The sequence below is a fragment of the Pleurodeles waltl genome, chromosome 2_2, assembly GCF_031143425.1.
Source record: "Pleurodeles waltl isolate 20211129_DDA chromosome 2_2, aPleWal1.hap1.20221129, whole genome shotgun sequence".
In the NCBI taxonomy this organism is placed as follows: domain Eukaryota; kingdom Metazoa; phylum Chordata; class Amphibia; order Caudata; family Salamandridae; genus Pleurodeles; species Pleurodeles waltl.
Window position 1 is genome coordinate 399,918,309 of NC_090439.1, and position 18,807 is coordinate 399,937,115.

Consider the following 18,807-nt stretch of genomic DNA (forward strand, 5'->3'; position numbering starts at 1 on the left):
CTCAGAAAGAGACATTATGAATCAAAAAGTACTGACCAGCAACAGAAGGAAACGAGCATTTGCAGTTCAGTAGTTCTCACATTTGTTTGAGTTGGAGCTATTGGCAATGCAAATGCATAACTGGCCTCTTTTTAGCCACATTAATTGGTCAACCCTGCCGCATAGTTTGGTCCTTTATGCCACATAATTCCAGTGGCCCTGCATATAACTGAAGACCTAGGGCTAGGGCTAAGGCACATGTTTTTGACAAGCTCTTTTATCAGCCTCATACAATTTCTAAATGCCTTTCATGAAGAAGCGGAGGGGTGATGATGCAGTGGGGATGTTTTATTGTGGACGACGTAACAGTAATGTTTTCTGCAACTTGTGAACAGCAAATTAACATAAACCACAAAGGCCAGAACTGTCAAACAATAAAATCTTGTACCAATTACTTCCAAAGCTGATAAACCCACACTGTGATTAGTGATTTCAAACTTTAGGAACCAATATTTCTTTTGTACAGCACTGAAACTGATGGACGCTGCTTCTAATTCACCTGCTTTAAAAGCACAATGACTGCAACATGTAATTCTATCAAAATCATCCTTTTTCAAGATTGTCTAGTAAATCATTATGAAATAGGGGGGATCTTGGCACCAAACAAAAGCTACTGTGGTTTGAGTGTCACCATACTCTAAAAGCATCTATTTGGTTCATCATTTCAAAACATTGACGAAACACAAGGCAAGGCACCTTGTAAGAAGACTGTTATTATTCAATTTATCAGGAATTTTAGACACCACGGATCACCAGATCTTCCTGGAGCAATATGAAGCCAGATTAGGTGTCCCCAGTCTCTACTTGCATCACATAGATCCTGTTATCCCTTTTAAATGGTAAGCCTACAAGTAAAGATCCAGTCTTGACCCTTGTTTATCAAGTTACCTCTATTAACATCTCTCATGGCTCAGATTTATCTCCACTCCTTTTCAGTGTTTCCTAATCTTCTCCGTGCTATTTGTCTCCTCATGCCTACCTTCTAAGTGTATGCCAGTGACTCACCTTTACAAGAATCTCTTGTAGGACAGATTTTCTCGTGTATCATAAATGTAATATTGACTGGCTGTTCCTTTGTGCTGTGGAAATTGATTGACACTCATCTCGCACATGGAATCACCCATTACTTGGATTTCTCTCATATTTCAACCCCTTTCACCCTCAGAAAATACAATGGCTCAAATCAGGAAAACCTGAAGTTGGTCCAGCTGAAAGGCATAATTATTTTAGCGTGCATAGTTTGGCCGCCCTCCAATAAATTTGTGACACATGAATAAAAGGTCACTTTATGATTGAACAAAATATCAAGGCTCTGAACCATGCAGACAAATTTGGGCAATGGTTCAGTGTAGTCGGGGCATGAATTAGGGTTGAAATATGGGAGAAGTCCAAGTAATTGTTAATTCTATGTGTGAGAGGAGTGAGAGGAGTGCCAATCAATTTCCACAGCACAGAGGAACAGCCAGTCAATATTACATTAAGATGGTTTGTGGAGGCGCAAATTTGTTTTTTTTTTGCGTTTAGAGGCAGTCACTGGTAAGGCAACAACTGGCTTGTGAATAGAAACTTGGGCCCCTTTTGCTTTTTACTTTAGTGACTAGCAGCAGCCTGGGCCCCAAATGGGTCTCCGCCCAGAGCTGTATCTGAGCAAAGGCTGGCTCTGCTCTCAGTGATAACAAGTACCGGCACTTACAGTAGCCATAACACACACTACCTACACTTTAGGCTCGTAGTCTACTTTTGCTTTCCTGTCTGTTGGATACATTGGTCTTTCGAGCAGTAACATGTTAGAAACAAATTAAACTGCAGGATGATTCAGTGAAAGGAAATTGTTGCTGGACTTTAGAAGTGTGCGCACAGAAGAAGAAGAAGAAGAAGTAAGAGCAAACTGAGGTAGGGGTCGGGCTGGGGTGATATTGCAGCAAATTATGAAGAGGGTAGTAAAATAATGTCAGCTCCAATACAAAGACTAGAAACAATGCACTATTTATTCACTGCATAAAGCATTATTTATACTACATTCTTACCTCAGGCAGACACATATCATGTGGACTGTAAACGCTGCACTCTTGCTTCCACAGCGTAATCAGACAGAGTGCTATATATACGAATGTTCATTTGGTATTTTATAATGAGGTCCTATCTTCAGTTAGTATTTATAATTCCTCTTCCTCCATTAATTGCCTTTCCCTTCATATACATGCACTGAAGTTCCTGGGGCCTATAAGGTAGCAGTGTATTATTTTTCCAGGTAGTCTTGATAAAGGACCAAAATATGCGGCAGGTTTGACCAATTAATCTGGCCCAAAAAAAAGTCCAGATATGAATTTACAGTGCCAAATAGCTCCAACTCTAGTAAATGCGAGAACTATGGAACCTGATACAGAGGAATTGGACTCGCAGACCCAACGTAAGATGTCACTTGAACTGGAAAATGTTTCCCAGAAGCTGGATAATTTAAAGTCTTTGGTAATGGTTATTTTGGGTAAAATTTCTGGACTATCTGATCCGAAGGTGCTGTGTAATTGTAAATCGCCCAGTTTGAATGACCATATTCCTGAGCTGAATGGAGGGGCTAACGTGCTAGCAACATTACACTGGGGATAATTTAATTTCTCACCCCAAATGTCCAAAGTTGGGGGCTAAGTCCTCAAACATGGCAACAAATAAAAAGGGGAGCTGCCTATCTCTACCTGTCGACAACCCCACTGATACCGGCCGTATGCTTAATCCCGCCCTAAAAAATAACGACCAGCGTCTTCCCCATATAAATCCCTTGCCTAAGGAAGCTATGGACGGGAAGGGTGCACAGGTGCCCGCAAGTCCACCCAGAGTCTTACGTCAAGGCCAATTCAAATTAATTCAGGCGACTGATCCAAAGGGGAGACATGATCAGAGTAGAAAGGATGCACACATTTATATGACAGAGGTCCCTAGGCTATCTGCTGGGCAGAGAGAGTCTCACGATTCTCTCATTAATAAAGTTGTCTATTGGTTTCGCATACAGAGGAAATGTCTGTCTGTTATCCGTTCTGATATTCGGGAGGCACGTAGACATGTCCAACCAGACTCAGACCTTGATTATATTTCAATCCTCTTTTTTGACACCTCTATGGTCGATAACCTTATGGCTTTCAACCTATGGACGCGTTCTCTGGAATCTGGCAGAGACATCAGAATTGGCCTCTGCATGTATTCTCTGGGGGGGGGGGGGTGGGGGGGGAGACACGAAGGATTGATATACCATCTAATGTTCTTGTGGAAGGGGTCCAGGGTCCACTCAATAGTAATCGACCAGTTTTGACCAAGATCTGCTCCCCCCGGTTATCTGATTTAGACTGACTAAATGATGTTCCTCCCTTAGTGTTCCCCATTACAGTTGCCACGACTCACAGAGGCAAACGACCAAGGGCTCTGAATCCCATCGTACCCCCGAGAGTTAGGCCCACACTTGTGCCCTCTGTACTTAACATTATGTCTTGGAATGTGGCTGGAATAAAGAAAAAGATGGGAGATCCTGGATGGGTCGACCTTATCTCTAAGCAAGATTCATGCCTCTTTCAGGAAACCTGGGCGGAAGAGATAATACATGTTGAGGGGTTCATAACTTATTTTGTCGCAGCTCAGCCTGCCTCTGGAGGCTTTGGTAGGCCTATGGGTGGGCTCATGATTTTAGTGAATAAGAAACTGCAGTGCGACCACTCTGCACTATCCCTTTAATTCGTTAGATTTATTGGGTGTTAGACTCACATTTCAGCCTGGTTTTATAGTGACTCTGGTCAATGTGTACGCGAGGTCCCCCCCCCCCAGTATGGAATCAAGGGTACTTGCTCAGCTAGCTGAGCATATGGAACTTTTGCATCGTTCTAACCATCTGGTGATAGGGGGTGATATAAACTGTTCCTTTGTATCCAAGAACCTTGTAGGTAATCTAACAACTGAAGAAGATGAATCTTGGGGTATTCCCCAAGTGAAGAACGATTTTCTTAGCATCAGTTCTTGTGCTGCTACACAGATGGCCTCCCTTTGCCTACGCTGTGGACTCAGTGAATGCAATGGTCGGACTAAATCTGATCTAAATCGTGCCCCCACTTTTAAGCGGGGGTGTTCTTCCAGCACTATTGATTATTTTTTTGTCAACATCAGGCTTTGGTCAAACACTCTGGACTTGAAGGTGGAACCCCGCCATGATAGCGATCACCACCCCCTATGTTTTACTTTATCCAACAAAGCTTTTGGGAGAACACAACACCTAGAGACCACCGATGTTCCGATCCCTTCTCTGAACTCCAGGCAAACTCGTGTTAGTTGGCCAAAGGTTACATCCAATCCACCGTTGGTCAAACAAATTTATGCTTCCTTTTTACAGCTGTTCTCCGGTCTTGAAAAGCAAGAGGTCGATAGTCTTCCAATCCTGAAAATCCATGCTGAATTGATAAACATTCTACAGATTTTGTTTTTATAAAGAAACCACTGTTAAGCATACTCCTGATACTATCCGATCCAGAGAATGGTTCAATAAAGATTGCGACCTTGCTAGGCTCAATCTTAAATTGTAAATTGGCCCTCCATAAGCACTCACAGGAGGAGATCAGGGCCGTTAAATCTAGCTACACTAAGACCCTGGACCTAGCGAAGAAAAATTGGGAATTCGAGATCTGGCAAAAGCTGTTGGAGGCAGTCGAAAATCGAGACGAGGGCTCCTTTTGGAGGTTGTTGACCCACAGGCATAGAGAGGGTAATGCTACTCCAAATCTTCATATTCCGCCTGAAAGATGGGTGGCTCATTTTTCCGAAATTTATGTTTCATCCATGCAACAGGACCATGAGGACCATAGGGGTGTCGAACGCAGACCTCTTATCGAAGGTCCTACGGAGGACATAGTTTTTACAATTGCTGAAACCACAGCAGCTATTAGTTCTCTGAAACCCGCTAAGGCTCATGGTCCTGATAAGATACCGGGGGACCTGTTTAAGTCAGAACCCGTTATTTGGGCGTGGTATATTAATACTTTATCAAACGCCATCGTAGCAGGTGGCCTCATTCTGGACTCGTGGCTCGGGGCCAAAATTATCCCTATTTATAAAAAAGGAGATGTGGGACTGCCCGTCAATTACCGCCCAATTAGCCTCATTGATAATCTTCAAAAGATTTTCTCTAAGCAAGTCCTAGACAGGCTAATGGACTGGGTCCAAGCCAATCAGGTCCTATCTCCCCTCCAGGCTGGTTTTCGTTCAAAAATTAGCAGTATGGACCAAGTTTTTAGATTTTTTCTGTTACTCTGGAAATACTTTACTTTGGCCAAACAAAACTTGTATGTTGTTTTTGTTGACCTAAAGTCCGCTTTCGATCTTGTTCCAAGACAGAAATTGTGAGAAGTCCTAAAGAAAATTGGCGTCCTGATGAATTTGGTGCACCTAATTCAAAGATTGCACAAGAACACCTATGCTCGAGTAAGATGGGGGAGTCAGGGGGAACTTACTGATCGCATTAATATCAGGCGGGGGGTACGCCAGGGCTGTGTCCTGGCACCTACTCTTTTTTCGCTGTTCATTAATAAAGTGCTGCAAGTTGTAACAGATTGTCAAAACGATGCCCCTTCATTGAACAATTCAAAAGTTCCTATTCTTTTATTTGCTGATGACTCCCTCCTGATCTCTAAAACACCTATGGGCCTTCAGGTCCTCCTGGATAGGTTCGGTGTGTTTTGTGCAGACCATGGATTGGAACTTAATTCTAGTAAAACAAAACTTATGATCTTCGGTCTTGGTTGAACAAAACGATGTAACATCTTATATAACGAGGTTCCTCTGAGCAAGGTATGCTCCATTGATTATTTAGGGGTGAGAATCAGCAATGATATAAACTAGCAGGCCCAGGTAGGAAAAAGCCTAGCTCTCTTAGCACACAGGTCAGGGGCAATTTTGCGTTTCCAAATGTCTAATACCGTGAAAGTTGTTTCCCCAGCTATTAAAAGTTATCTAGCCAAGGCTCAGAGTGCCGCGGTCTATGGCGCTGAGGTCTGGGGTTGTTCCAAAACTAGCAAGTTATCTGTGGGGGAAAATAATTTTGTAAGATCGCTCTTGGCATGTCCTCGTAGCGCGCCCTTGGTTCCAGTGTTTTTGGACCTAGGGTTCCCCCACATTTCTGATGTAATAGCTTTAAGGCCTTTAACTTTCTGGGTTCGCATCTGGACTACCCCTGAATTAGTCATATGCAAGGAGTCTTTGCAAGACTTATTGGATAGACCAAACGTACTTTCTATCCCTTGGTTCAAGTACATTTCGGAATGGTTCCATACCTTGGGACTCCGTGATATCTGGAGCCAGCCTAATAATCTAAGGAGGGTTCACAAGGACCACTTAAAATCAGTTTATTGGTCCCATGTTAGGGAAAAATATCTGTTATGTACTTCACATGGTAGGCTGACGTCTCAATTTCTTGATTACAAGTGGTTTCCCCACTTCGAACCCTTCTTGGATTTAATTACTGATCAACTAAGTAAAAGCTTGTAATTTCGGTTCAGGTATGGATGCCTCCCTCTGAAGTCCTTTTCCAGTTCATGGTGCTCTACCCCGCTATCTAATCAATGTCCAAGTTGTAACTGTTCTGTGGAAACCGTAGTGCACTTTATGTTTATTTGTCCTGCCTATGGCACTGCCCGGCGGAAATGGCTCCGCCCCGCTTGCAGCAATATGGGGTTGAGAACGTGCAAACATGCCCTAAGGTTGATGTTGAGAGATTGCTCCTCTTTCCTAACTTGTGCGGTCAGCAAGTTCCTTGCGTCCGCCTGGCATATACGTACAAATTTTTTAAAAGATCACAGTGATTTGTTATTAATTGAAACTTGATTCTAATTTATTTAATCCAACAGTTTTACTCATTGAATTTTTTATAAAATTATTGATGAGGATGTCAAGGCAGCCAACAAAAAGGAATTCTGACGTTTCCCCCTCATATATAGGATGGGAGACACATGTGAAGATTTAGATCTATTTTTTCTCCTTTGTACATTCGCAGATCTCTCATTTTATCTTTATCTTATCCTCATTATTTACTTTTTAATCTTGTTATTATATATTTATTTTGTATAGATCAGGATTTTACTGTTGTAAGTTATTGCTTTGATGGTTTAATTAGACCGAATAAAGCTTGTGTGACTTGAATTGCAAATGCTTGTTTCCTTCTATTGCTGGTCAGTACTTTTTGATTTATGGTGTCTCTTTCAGAGCTGGCAATATTTTTCTGCAATTGTTTTTATTTTCTGTTTCTGGACTTCTCAGTCACGAACCTCTGAGCAACTGTCTGATACCAATACATGAGAAGGGGATGAACATATTTATATTTTAATTTTATTTAGTACCACGTTAGGAAGCATTATGAAATTATTTTTGATAGAATAAAGTAAGGTTTGCTACAAGTAGGTCTTATCCAAATATTTGTCCTCACTACTCAAGGGCCCCCAACTGAAACAACTACAAAGGGAGAGAAAACAAAACATACTTTCAGTCAGAAATTCTACTTCTGAAGAATAATACTACCCCACACGTTCATTGAGTACAGGTTTGAGGTTTCATTTCGCAGCATTTGTCTGCTTCAGCATTCTTGTATGTGTAAGTCTTTGTGGTCACTATGTCCTCTGACAACTGCTAATCATGTCTGAGCCCTGTGAAAAGCATTAAAAAACAAAACAAAAAAAAAAACAAGATGAAAGTTAATTGTTCGACGTAAGCAGTAACAAGCAGTTCAGATAAGATAATAGGGGCTGTTGGTAGCAACTCCTATATAAAAATACGTTTCGGCATGAACCCCCTCGTGGGTGGTCAGGACTCACTTACCTGCCCCTTACAGGTTCCCTTAGGACAACTATGACTTGTGATTTTAAAATGTCTTAATCTAAGATTGGATACACACCTTGTTGACCCTTTCAGTACATGTAGCGCACGAAGAATAGTTTATTTTTATTTTTTTTAGTCACGTTTGACCAGCCCCTTTGCGTTAGACACTATTGAGGAGGTTGGCTGTATATTTCCACTGCTCCTTCCTGGGAGGAGGCAGACATTGGGCCTTGTCACATGTCTGAACATGACCAGGCAAACCCTCTTAGACTCAAACACTGTGCACACTGGTAGGGCTACAATTGTACATATGTAGCTGGTTTTCATCATCAGCTTGTGCTCTGCCCTTCATATTTTTCTCCTTGATGGTCTGGGGTAGCTGTGCTCTCAGTAAACTTCAATATGGAGTTCACTGAAAGAGTCTTGTGAATGTGATTGTGTGTATGATCCCATTGGGGGTCTTTTATGCTTGCTACAACATGCTAATTGTGCACAGGCTTTGTGGAGGGGTGGGCTCAGAAATATATTATGCTTTAGGGTTACATATTCATATTATAGGGGTAGTTAATCCATTCACTGTGTCACCTGGAGGGTTGCCACTTTCTACTTTAACATCTGCTAATCAGGTATGAGGCCCTGTGACTTGCAAAAACAGAGGTTGAAATTTGACTGTTTGATGAAAGCAGTGACAAGCAGGCCAGCTAAGATACTATGGGGCGGTGGCCAGCAACTCCTTTAGAAACAACATATCGGCCTGAAGACCTGTGAGGCCTTCATGCCTTCTTCCCTGACCTGTCAGGCCGCCTTCCCCTTACACACAGCTACCCTTCTTAGACAACTATGACTTGTGTTTTTAAAGGTCATGCTCTATGTCCATATACACTCCTTTCTGTGTCTGTGGGCTTGAAGATTATTTTTTCTTTTTTTTTTAAAGGTCACCATCACACATTCCTTCTAGGTTATGCAATGCTCTGGGAGGGTGGGTAGGGGCTCTGTAGTTCCACTGCACCTACCTCTGTGAAGGCACACTGCATCCCAACTGCCGTGATGGCATGAACATGCCCAGACTTGTCCTCTTGGGGCAGAATCAAGGCACACACCTGCACGCCCGCCTTTTTACTCAACACATAGACCTATACACTAAGGACAACATCAGGGCACTCGACTAACACGTTATCACACCAAGTCACAACACACGTGACTCACCTACACCTACGTCAGTTCCGGTGTGGGCTCTCAGGGGTCACTTGAATTCCCGGTAATGGATGTGACGTCACTTCAGAGGGGGCGGGAGATCTGTCACTTTTTTAATGAGTAAAGGTATCCCCGTTTACTACTCGCGTCCATGCTCCTGCTTTGTGGCACACAGTGGCTGTTTTTGATTTTTAATGTACTGTTCTAACACGACCAGCAGCCAGCCATTTATATTGGTGAATAAAAATATAGTACATTGGAATTCCAGTACAAACAAGCATAAGTAAAACCAGCAGTGCTTGCCTTTTAAAGAATAGGCCTATTGGATTTATCAATGTTTTTCCTTGCTCTACATCAGAGAGGGCTGATAGGGAAAGACCTTTTGTTATGCTCACTCGTATAGTAACATATAGTTTGCCTTGAACAGAGATCCCATCCCTAATCAGTACCAAAGTTTTGATTACTCTGGACATTAATGAGAGGGGTGTTGCATTCCAGTCTGCTTTTCTGCATTTAACCCTTTCTCCCTGTGTAATTTCTTGTGATAGAAACGATCCAGCAACTTCACAAGTGCTACTTAGATTCCTGACTGCCCATCCATCCCTCAGCTCTCCAGGCTTTTATTTCAAAGTGCACTAGCGCCAAGTGTTGCAACTCCACTCCCTCTCCAAATGAAGCACTATCCAAACTTGATTATAAGCAGTTGTTAGAAATGGGGTATTTGGTTGGCAGTCAGGTTACCCCGTCCAAGCAAGGACCCTCACTCTAGTCCGGGCAATTGAGATATACACTTAGATAACCCTTGCTCACTCCTTTGGTAGCTTGGCACAAGCAGTCAGGCTTATCTCAGAGGCAATGTGTGAAGTATTTGAACCAACACACACAATAATAAAGTGAAAACACTACAAAAGGGACACCGGACCAGTTTAGAAAAAAAGCAATATTTATGTAAAATGACAAAAAACAACATTCACAAGTCAAGATATGAAATTTCAGAATAATAAGTCTTACTCCATAGAAAACAATGGAAACGTTGATTTTACGCAAAGTACCTGATTTGCGTCAAAAATATAGCTGCAGGGGCAAGAGTGCATCAGAAAAGTCAGCGATGAGTCGATTCTTTACTCGCAAGGGAGGCCGTGCATCATTTCTTCTCCGGTCGGGTTGGCATGCGCCATTTTTCTCCCGCGCAAGATGGCGATGCTCCGATTTCCGTATGGGGCACCTCGGATCCGCGCAGGTTCACAAGGACTTTGATGCCTCGGGACGGTGCATATGAAATCCGGTTGCACGGTGTTAAAAGAAAAAAAGAAAAAAAACGTGCTGTGTGGGGTTTGCATCGTTCTCAACAGCCGCAAGTGGGTGTTGCATCGTTTCTGCAGCCGCAATACGTCGATCTCCCAGCCGCGATGCAGGTGGAACATCGATTTCAGCCTCGCAGTATGTGGACATCATTTATCAGCCGTGATGCAGATGGTGCATCAAAAATTTCTCAGCACGTGTTCTGTGTGGACTTGTTCTGCCAACTTCACCTTTGAAGAGCCCAGGGACTTGATAAGGCACCACTTGACAGTGTAGGAGTCTCAGCAGAGAGTCCAGGTGCTGGCAGAGGAAGTCTTTGATGGCCCTGAGACTTCAAAACAGGAGGCAACCTCAGTTCAAGCCCTTGGAGATTCTTCGCAAGCAGGAATGCACAACAAAGTCCAGCCTTTGTCCCCTTTCACAGGCAGCAGCAGCAACTGCAGGATAGCCCAACAAAGCACAGTCACAGGCAGGGACCACACTTCTTCTCAGCTCTTCTCCTTGACAGAGGTCTCTCTTGGTTCCAGAAACAAATCTTGAAGAAATCTAAAGTCTGGGGTTTTGGGCCCAATACTTCTACCCCTTTCTGCCTTTGAAGTAGGCAAACTTCAAAGAAAAGTCTCTATTTACAGGATCCTGCCTTGCCCAGGCCTGGCTCCAGACACAAACCAGGGGGTTGGAGACTGCATTGTGTGAGGAAAAGCACAGCCCTTTCAGGTGTAAGTGTCAGCTCCTCCTTCCCCACTCTATCCCAGGAGACTCCTCAGGATATGCAAGCTACACCCCAGCTCCCTTTGTGTCACTCTCTAGAGGGAATTCACAACAGGCCAACTGTCAATCTGGCCCAGACTTGGAATACACAAGCAGGCAGAGGCACGGAATGGTTAAGCAAAAAAATGCCCACTTTCTAAAAGTGGCATTTTCAAACTGACTATCTAAAAAACAAGTTTACTAAAAGCTGTATTTTTAAATTGTGAGTTCAGAGACCCCAGACTCCACATCTCTATCTGCTCCCAATGTGAACCTGCACTTAAAGATATTTAATGGCAGTCCTCATGTTAACCTATGAGAGAGATAGGCCTTGCAACAATGAAAACCGAATTTGGCAGTATTTCACTTACATGTCCTACCCTTAACATACACTGGACCCTGCCCGTGGGGCTACCTGGGGCCTATCTTAAGGGTGCCTTACATGTATAACAAGCATTTTCACTGCACGGGTCTCGCATTTGTTCGAGTTAGAGCTATTAGCGTTGTAAAGCAAAAAAGAAACGCAGTGTGATCGCGATGCATGGAAAATAAACAGATAAGGTAGTCCGGACTCCATGCTGAAAACATCGAGCATCGTATGTTTTTGGTACGTTACCGGTGCTGTGTAGGTGGGCTAAACACCGGAAAAGGCATGACGTATGCATGCCTTTCACAAATTAAAGCCAGCGGATTTTAAAAGGCAAGGCCACGAACCAATGTAAGTGACTGACGTGGCATGGGCGTGGTTTCAAGCCCAAAGAGAGATTACAGAATGGACAGAGCACTTTGTGCTCGTCCATAAAAAGGGAAGGTTTGGGCCTGGCAAGTGGGTACACTTGCCAGGTCGAATTGGCAGTTTAAAACTGCACACACAGACGCTGCAGTGGCAGGTCTGAGCCATGTTTACAGGGCTACTCATGTGGGTGGCACAGTCAGTGCTGCAGGCCCACTAGTAGCATTTGATTTACAAGCCCTGGACACCTCTAGTGCATTTTACTAGGGACTTAGTAGTAAGTCAAATATGCCAATCTTGGAAAAGTCAATTACACATACAGTTTACACAGTGAGCAATTGTACTTTTAGCACTGGTCAGCAGTGGTACAGTGCCCAGAGTACCAAAAACCAACAAAAACTGGTAAAATAAACAAAATTGGAGGAAGGAGGGAAAAGGTTTGGAAATGGTCTTTCAAAAAGGGCCAGGTCTAACACTCAATATTTCCCAATAAAATCCATGGTCTGGTTCACTTTATTTTCCCATAAACACTGAGGAGTTAAAGGTTATAGATTTTCCACAGCCTTTATGTACATGCTGCCCAGGAATTATATCACACAGACTTTCAAATGTATTTGCTCAATCTTTGACTTTTTAATAGTTTTTGTTTCTTTGGAATGCCAGAGTTACCAAGCCACATAGACCTACTTGCAGTCTAGTTTCCACTGCAGGTAAGCCTGGCAAAGCAGAAGAGGATAATCCATTGTCTCGGTAATAGGTGTTAACCTTCAACATTGCTGTTCAGGTTCATTAGACATGCGCACCATGAAGTACACAACTTATTGAATAAGGAATTTCAAAAATCTTTGTGATTGAAACTGCTGCACTGTGCGTTGCCTCTAGCTAGGCTGTTTATGTGGAAACTGTGTTTCTACTTATGCATTGTTGTAGTCTAAGGTACTATAATTCTAAGTTTTGCAAAATTATCCTGTGTCCACTTGTACAAATGTTTGTGATGTTTGCTTTTATTCTGCTAAACACTTGATTGTGAATACATCAGAACTCAAGAATAAGAGTAGACTAGATTAGGGGCAAGAGGTTCGCTCCTTGCCAGAGCTTAGTTTAAAGTAGTTGTATTTTTAAATAATTAATTGTTTGGAAGAGCAATTAATTCAACTCAGTTCAAATATTATGTTTTAAATGTGGGCCTTGTGGTTCTGCTTCACTTTTCAAATGCTTTTTTTCCGTCATGGACTGTCCAGCATTTTGGGACACTTTAGCACAGGTTAGCAGTGGAAGAGTGCACAGATTTCTAACGCTAGCAAAAACAAGGTCAGCAAAACAGGAGGTCTGAAGGCAGAAAGTCAAGGGAAGCCACACCAAGGATGCCAGGTCTAACCTGAATATGAAGGGTTGCATATTTCTTGTCCAGTTGCCTCAAATATATCTTTTAAAGGCTGTTAGTGGTAACTGGAGAAGGGTTAAATGGATAATAAGCTGAAGCTGGTAGATTTTTGAATCCTGAGCAAAACCATTTTTTTTAAGGTGTGATTCCATCACCCAGGCAGCACATCTTAAGCAAACCCTGCAAGCAGACCCACATCCTTGAAACAGAGATTCACTGCTTCACCTTAATCCAATGCAAATCTGTTCTTTTCTTGTGTTGTTAAATTTTAACTTTTAATTTCTTGATGAATCACAATGCTCACATGCCATTTAAAAAATAAAATAATGACGAAATGTTATAGCTTGTATGATTGCACAACACTAACCTTTGCCTTGTGCAATTTTAAGGTTAAAAGGAGAATTGGCATACAACTACAGAGGACCAAGAACAAAAGATGACATCATTGAATTTGCAAATAGAGTAGCAGGGTAAGTTGTCAAGTGTGATTGTTTTAAACCACCTGATTAACTTATTGGGTAATACAAAGATCTGGCAGCAAAAATTCATGCAATTCTGTGTTGAATTCAAGTTGATTAACTGTTTTTTGAAAAAGTGTTTGAATTGTATGATGTTGCAAACAGTGTTGTGCGTTTCACAGATTGATTGTTTGACCTCAGTATGGGAATTGTGTTATTTCCTAAATAAATCTGTATAAAATTATTACCTCCGGTATTGTATATATGTAGAAAGCCCTCTCTCAGTCAGTGTGAATGAATGTAGTGATATATATAGTGTATGCATATAACCATCCAAACCATTTTGGAATAAATATGTTTAGTGATATGACTTTCTCCTGGAAATTCGAAGATCTTGCTGCTCCACCTACAATTTCCTGAATGGGTATCTAGAGGATCTCAAGATGAAAATAAATTGCCTCCTCAATTATGTCCCTCTCATATCAACCACAGATTGCTTCATTGGTTCTAATCTTCTTTGATAAGCATGGATCCAAGATTGATGGAGTGACGTTGTTCCAGGCAAAAGTCTGGTATTTTCTAACTCTTGCAACTTTATTGCATGGACTGTGTGTGTTGGCCAAAGCGATATTGCATTACACTAAAGATCTGGGGGTGCCCCTTTCCATTGGGACCTATTATCAATTATGTGAGGTAAAAGAAAAGTGTGTGTGTGTGTGTGTCATATATATATAATATGCCTAGTAGAAATGAGAACACATATATAAAATAAGTTATGAAGCACATGGCAAAGTTTATTCTGTTAATGTGAAATGGAATAGATAAAGCCACATATGCACTCCCTTTGCTTGCTTTGTTACTTTAATGACTCAACCTATGATTAGTCAACTCGTTTTTGTACCAGTATTGCCCACAAGTTTGCACACAATAATCAAGACATTTGCTTTGTTTGCTGAATAACAGGTGACAAGGATGGAATCAAACTTTGAGGTCACAGGTCGAGTCTCGATTACGAGGGCACAGGTATCCTACATAGCTGACTCCTGTTGGTCACATAAGCACAGTTTTTACTATAGGGGCACCATAGGAACTGCAACAATGGCCAAGAGGCTGCCTGGTAGTGCCTGTCTGTCAGCGTCCAAAATATGTGAATTTGATTAGCTGGGTGAATAAGTTAATGTGTCTATGTTGCTCTAGTCTGAGTCATTCTAGATTAAAATCGGAAGTGAGGAGAGCAAAGGGTGTGATCTCAGGAAGCCCATGCCTGGGACTTATCAATCACAGTGAGGGTGGGCAGTTTTATTTAGTGTGAACTTGGCCTAGGGCATCAGACTGCTTTACAAAAGCACCAGATGTTCCACTTTTCAGGCTTGGTGATTAAGTGATTTGATTAGAATCACATCCTTAAACTGAAGCCGGGGTACAAACTCGGATCCCTAGTTCCAAAAATGGCTGCATTACCTGCTAGGCTGCATCATTTTTCTAGCTGATGATCAGTGGTCCATTGTAGAAAGGGTTCCTGGCTTTGTATCACTCGAGAAAGACTGAATTGCTTCTGATCTGTGTGGGAAAACACATTGGGAGATTGAGGAATAAAAACAGCAAATGGCATTTTTGGACCACTGGGTACAGGTACAGACCATGCAGATTGTTGGTTTTGCCTGGGCAGTCTCTTAGGTATGTTTTAGGTGGGTTCTACCCCCTGAGAAGTTTGGACAAGGCCAGCTTAGTTCCGTAAGTAGTTAGTACAGGGCTTCTGATAATCTATACTTAATTGGGACCAGCAGTAGTCCACAGATAGTCAGCCTATATGCATCAAATTCTGTAGTGAGGTCCTGCTGTCTTTATAGATGACCCAGCTACACAGGGTTGGGCTAGTGCACTAAAGGAATTTTCTAGATACATCTTACCGTCTTACCGTAGATAATACTTGAATCCACTGCAATTCCACCTCCAGATACGACATCAGGCACTAACCGAATCACTGCTTTCAAGTGTTTTCCCCCAAAACTTTCAGGGTTTAAACCCTGTTGTAGATGCGACAAAATATGTCCTTGTTAGACTCAACATTTGTTAGTGATCTCTAGAATTGGATCACTATGATCTGGCCTGCCACTGCATGTATGGCAGTACTACAGCTTTCTTTCTCATCTCCAGCTATGTCCAGTGCCAGGTAATGATTTCCTAAAAGAACATCCCATAAGAAAGCACAGAAAGTGCCACAGAGAGAAGGCAATGGTCTGCTATTGGCACTACTCTGAATCTAGACCTTGTTCTTCAATGCCAGACTCCTCCTTGTTGTCAAATAAGTTCTGATGCTGAAAAAGATGAGACTGGAGTTTCTGGCTCCATCAGGCAACCCTGCACTGATCAAAGCCTTTCATCTGACTACGCTGTTTCTCTTAAAGACAACTCCTGAACCCTCTGGAGCCCCAAACTTCCTTATTGTAACCACCCGTCAAAACAAAAAAGTGAGAACAATTCTTTGAGCTTGGCCACTCTGTACTGCATCTCCACAGGTAGAAGAATTTGAAGTCTGCCAAGGCACTGTCCCTCATTCAGTTGATGCAAATGTTTTCCACTGTGCAGAATGTGATGCTTACCTCAAAGCTGTTGAAGTGGGAGAAATATATATATGTGGTGACAGAGAACATTGAGGCAAACCTAAATGATTGACCTTTGGCAGGGCATGTACCTGTGGCTTAAATATTCAGCCGACTGATGGACCTGTGTGGCTCTGACTCTTTGACCATTCAAATGTCTCATGAGGCTGTTGGCCACACAGATGATGATTTGGAAGTGTTTAAACCCCTTCCAAATTATAAAACTGATTCCTGAGCCTGACTTGTGTCTGTCTTTACCAAATGTGGGTGGTCTATACACTTCATCAGATGGAGAATTAATTCCTCTGGTCCTCCTTCAGAGGACATTTCTGCATGTACAGTTTTGGTACGAAATGGAGCTGAAGCCTTGTTCTCTATGGGGTCTTAGTCTTACCCTATCTCCACATCTGACATTTGAAGGTGGGCTCTCCCCAGGCTGTGATCTCCCACCTCCAGACTACGGCAGACCTCCTGCATTCTCTGGGGTTCACTATATACAGGCCAAAGTCGCACCTCGCTCCCTCTCAGATGCTCCCTTTAATTGGAGCTGCTTTGGTCACAGTGCAGTTTCCGGCTTATCCTCCTGAGCGACGAGTCCAGGATATTTAGTCTATGATACTAATGTTTCAGCCTCTATTCTGCATTTCAGTGAGAATGATTTTGAGGCTGCTAGGCTTTATGGCCTCTTGCTGGTGACACATGCCAGATGGCATATGCAGGCTCTGCAGGGGGACCTGAAATTCCCGTGGGCACAGCATCAGGGAAATCTCTCCGATGTGGTCCAGATCTCAGAAGGAATTGAGGTAAGGTGGCTAATAAACACAGAAACCTGTTGGAGCTCCGGGCGATCATGCTAGCATTGAAAGCATTTCCTCCGTCTCTCAAAGGGAAAGTAGTGCAGGTGTTCACAGACAACACCACTGCCATGTGGTACTGCAACAAGCAGGGAGGAGTGAGATCGTGGACTCTTTGTCAAGAGGTTCTGTGCCTCTGGAAGTGGCTGGAACATCAGGCACATCCTTAGTGATTCAACATCTGGCAGGCTCTCTGACGTCAGAGCGGATGAACTCAGCCGACAATGCTTAGTCATTCATAAATGGCATCTCCATCCAGAGGTGGTGCTAGGTCTCTTTCAGCAGTGGGGAGAGCCTTGGTTAGATTTGTTCGCCTCCGCAGAGAAGGCGCAATATCAGCAGAATTGCATGTTTTGGAGCTTCCGAGGCGGCACTCACTCGGCAGTGCACCTTGTCTCGAGTGGAGCTCAGTCCTCCTTGTGCGCCTTTCCGCCCATACCACTTTTGCCCAGAGTTTCTCAAGAAAATCAAGAACGATTGAGCCCAAGTAATCATTGTGGCTCCAGACTGGGCCTGAAGGGGTTGGTATCTTGAGTTTTTGAGCATGGCTCTCGATCCTCTGATCAGACTGCCCCTTTGGGTGGATCTTCTGAGACATGCAGCAGGGGAGGGTTTTCCACCCGAACCTGCCCAGTCTTCGCCTGCTTGCGCGTAGATTGTTATCTTGGCAGCCAGGCGTCCCTACACCAAAACGATATACGACTGCTGTTAGAAGAAATTTGTGGCACGGTGCACAGACAAGTCAGACCTCCTTCCCCCCCCCCCCCCCCCCCCCCCGACTGCCCGTCTCTCTGATTTTCTCTTGCTTGTACTTTTGTTGAGCTACAGGGCTCTGCTTTGTGCACCCTCAAAGGTAGTTTGTCGGCAATCGTTGCTTTTTCACAGCTGCCAGATCAGCCTTCTTTGTTTACATCTCCTATTGTACATAGGTTCCTTAAAGGCCTTACTCATGTTTCATCTGTCCCCATTCATTATGCCCCAAACGGACTTGAATTTGGTTCTGACTTTTCTGTTGTGTGCTCCTTTCGAGCCTCTTCGCAATTGTCCTCTCAGTCTTCTCACTTAGAACACAGTCTTCCATGTGGCCTTCACATCTGCCCTCAGGGTGAGTTAGCTGCAAGCAGTGTCATCTAAGCCACCCTACTTTTCCATTTATCCTAACAAAGTTCTGCTGAAGGTGGTCAAGCCCTTCCATTTAGGCAAATCCTTGCCTACTTTTTACACACACCCGCATCCTTCTAAGAAAGAGGAGATTCTCCACTGCCTGGACCCAAAAAGAGCATTAGTGTTCTACCTTGATTGTACCAAAGAGTTCCAGGTGAATGATGAACTCTTTGTTGGATATGTGGGTGCGAAAAAAGGTCGGGCTTTGCAGAAGAGAACTCCATTTTGATGCTTTGGACTGCTTGAATATTGTATCCCAGTATGTTTTAGCACGTTTTGTTTATTTATTGTTTTTTTTTTTTTTCTAACATCTTTATAAAGTATATAGTATATCACATTGGTTACCCACTGTAATATGTTTTAAAAAAAGAGACAGACTGCCACGTTCTTCACTCCCACTCTCCGCAGGTGGTTTAGCAAATAGTAGGCATGCCAGAGGCAAGGCACACAGTTTTAACAAAATTGGTTACTGCAATTATGTGAATAA

At 43.0% G+C, this 18,807-nt stretch overlaps 1 protein-coding gene across 1 annotated transcript in view; it reads left to right on the top strand.

Annotated features, from left to right (window-relative positions):
* Positions 1 to 18,807, top strand: part of TMX3 (thioredoxin related transmembrane protein 3) — a 312,747-nt gene that overhangs the window by 85,024 nt on the left and 208,916 nt on the right. Inside the window, exon 6 of the mRNA XM_069219902.1 lies at positions 13,631 to 13,711. Within this exon, the coding sequence (XP_069076003.1) occupies positions 13,631 to 13,711 (81 nt within the window). The remainder of the gene's footprint in view (positions 1 to 13,630; positions 13,712 to 18,807) is intronic.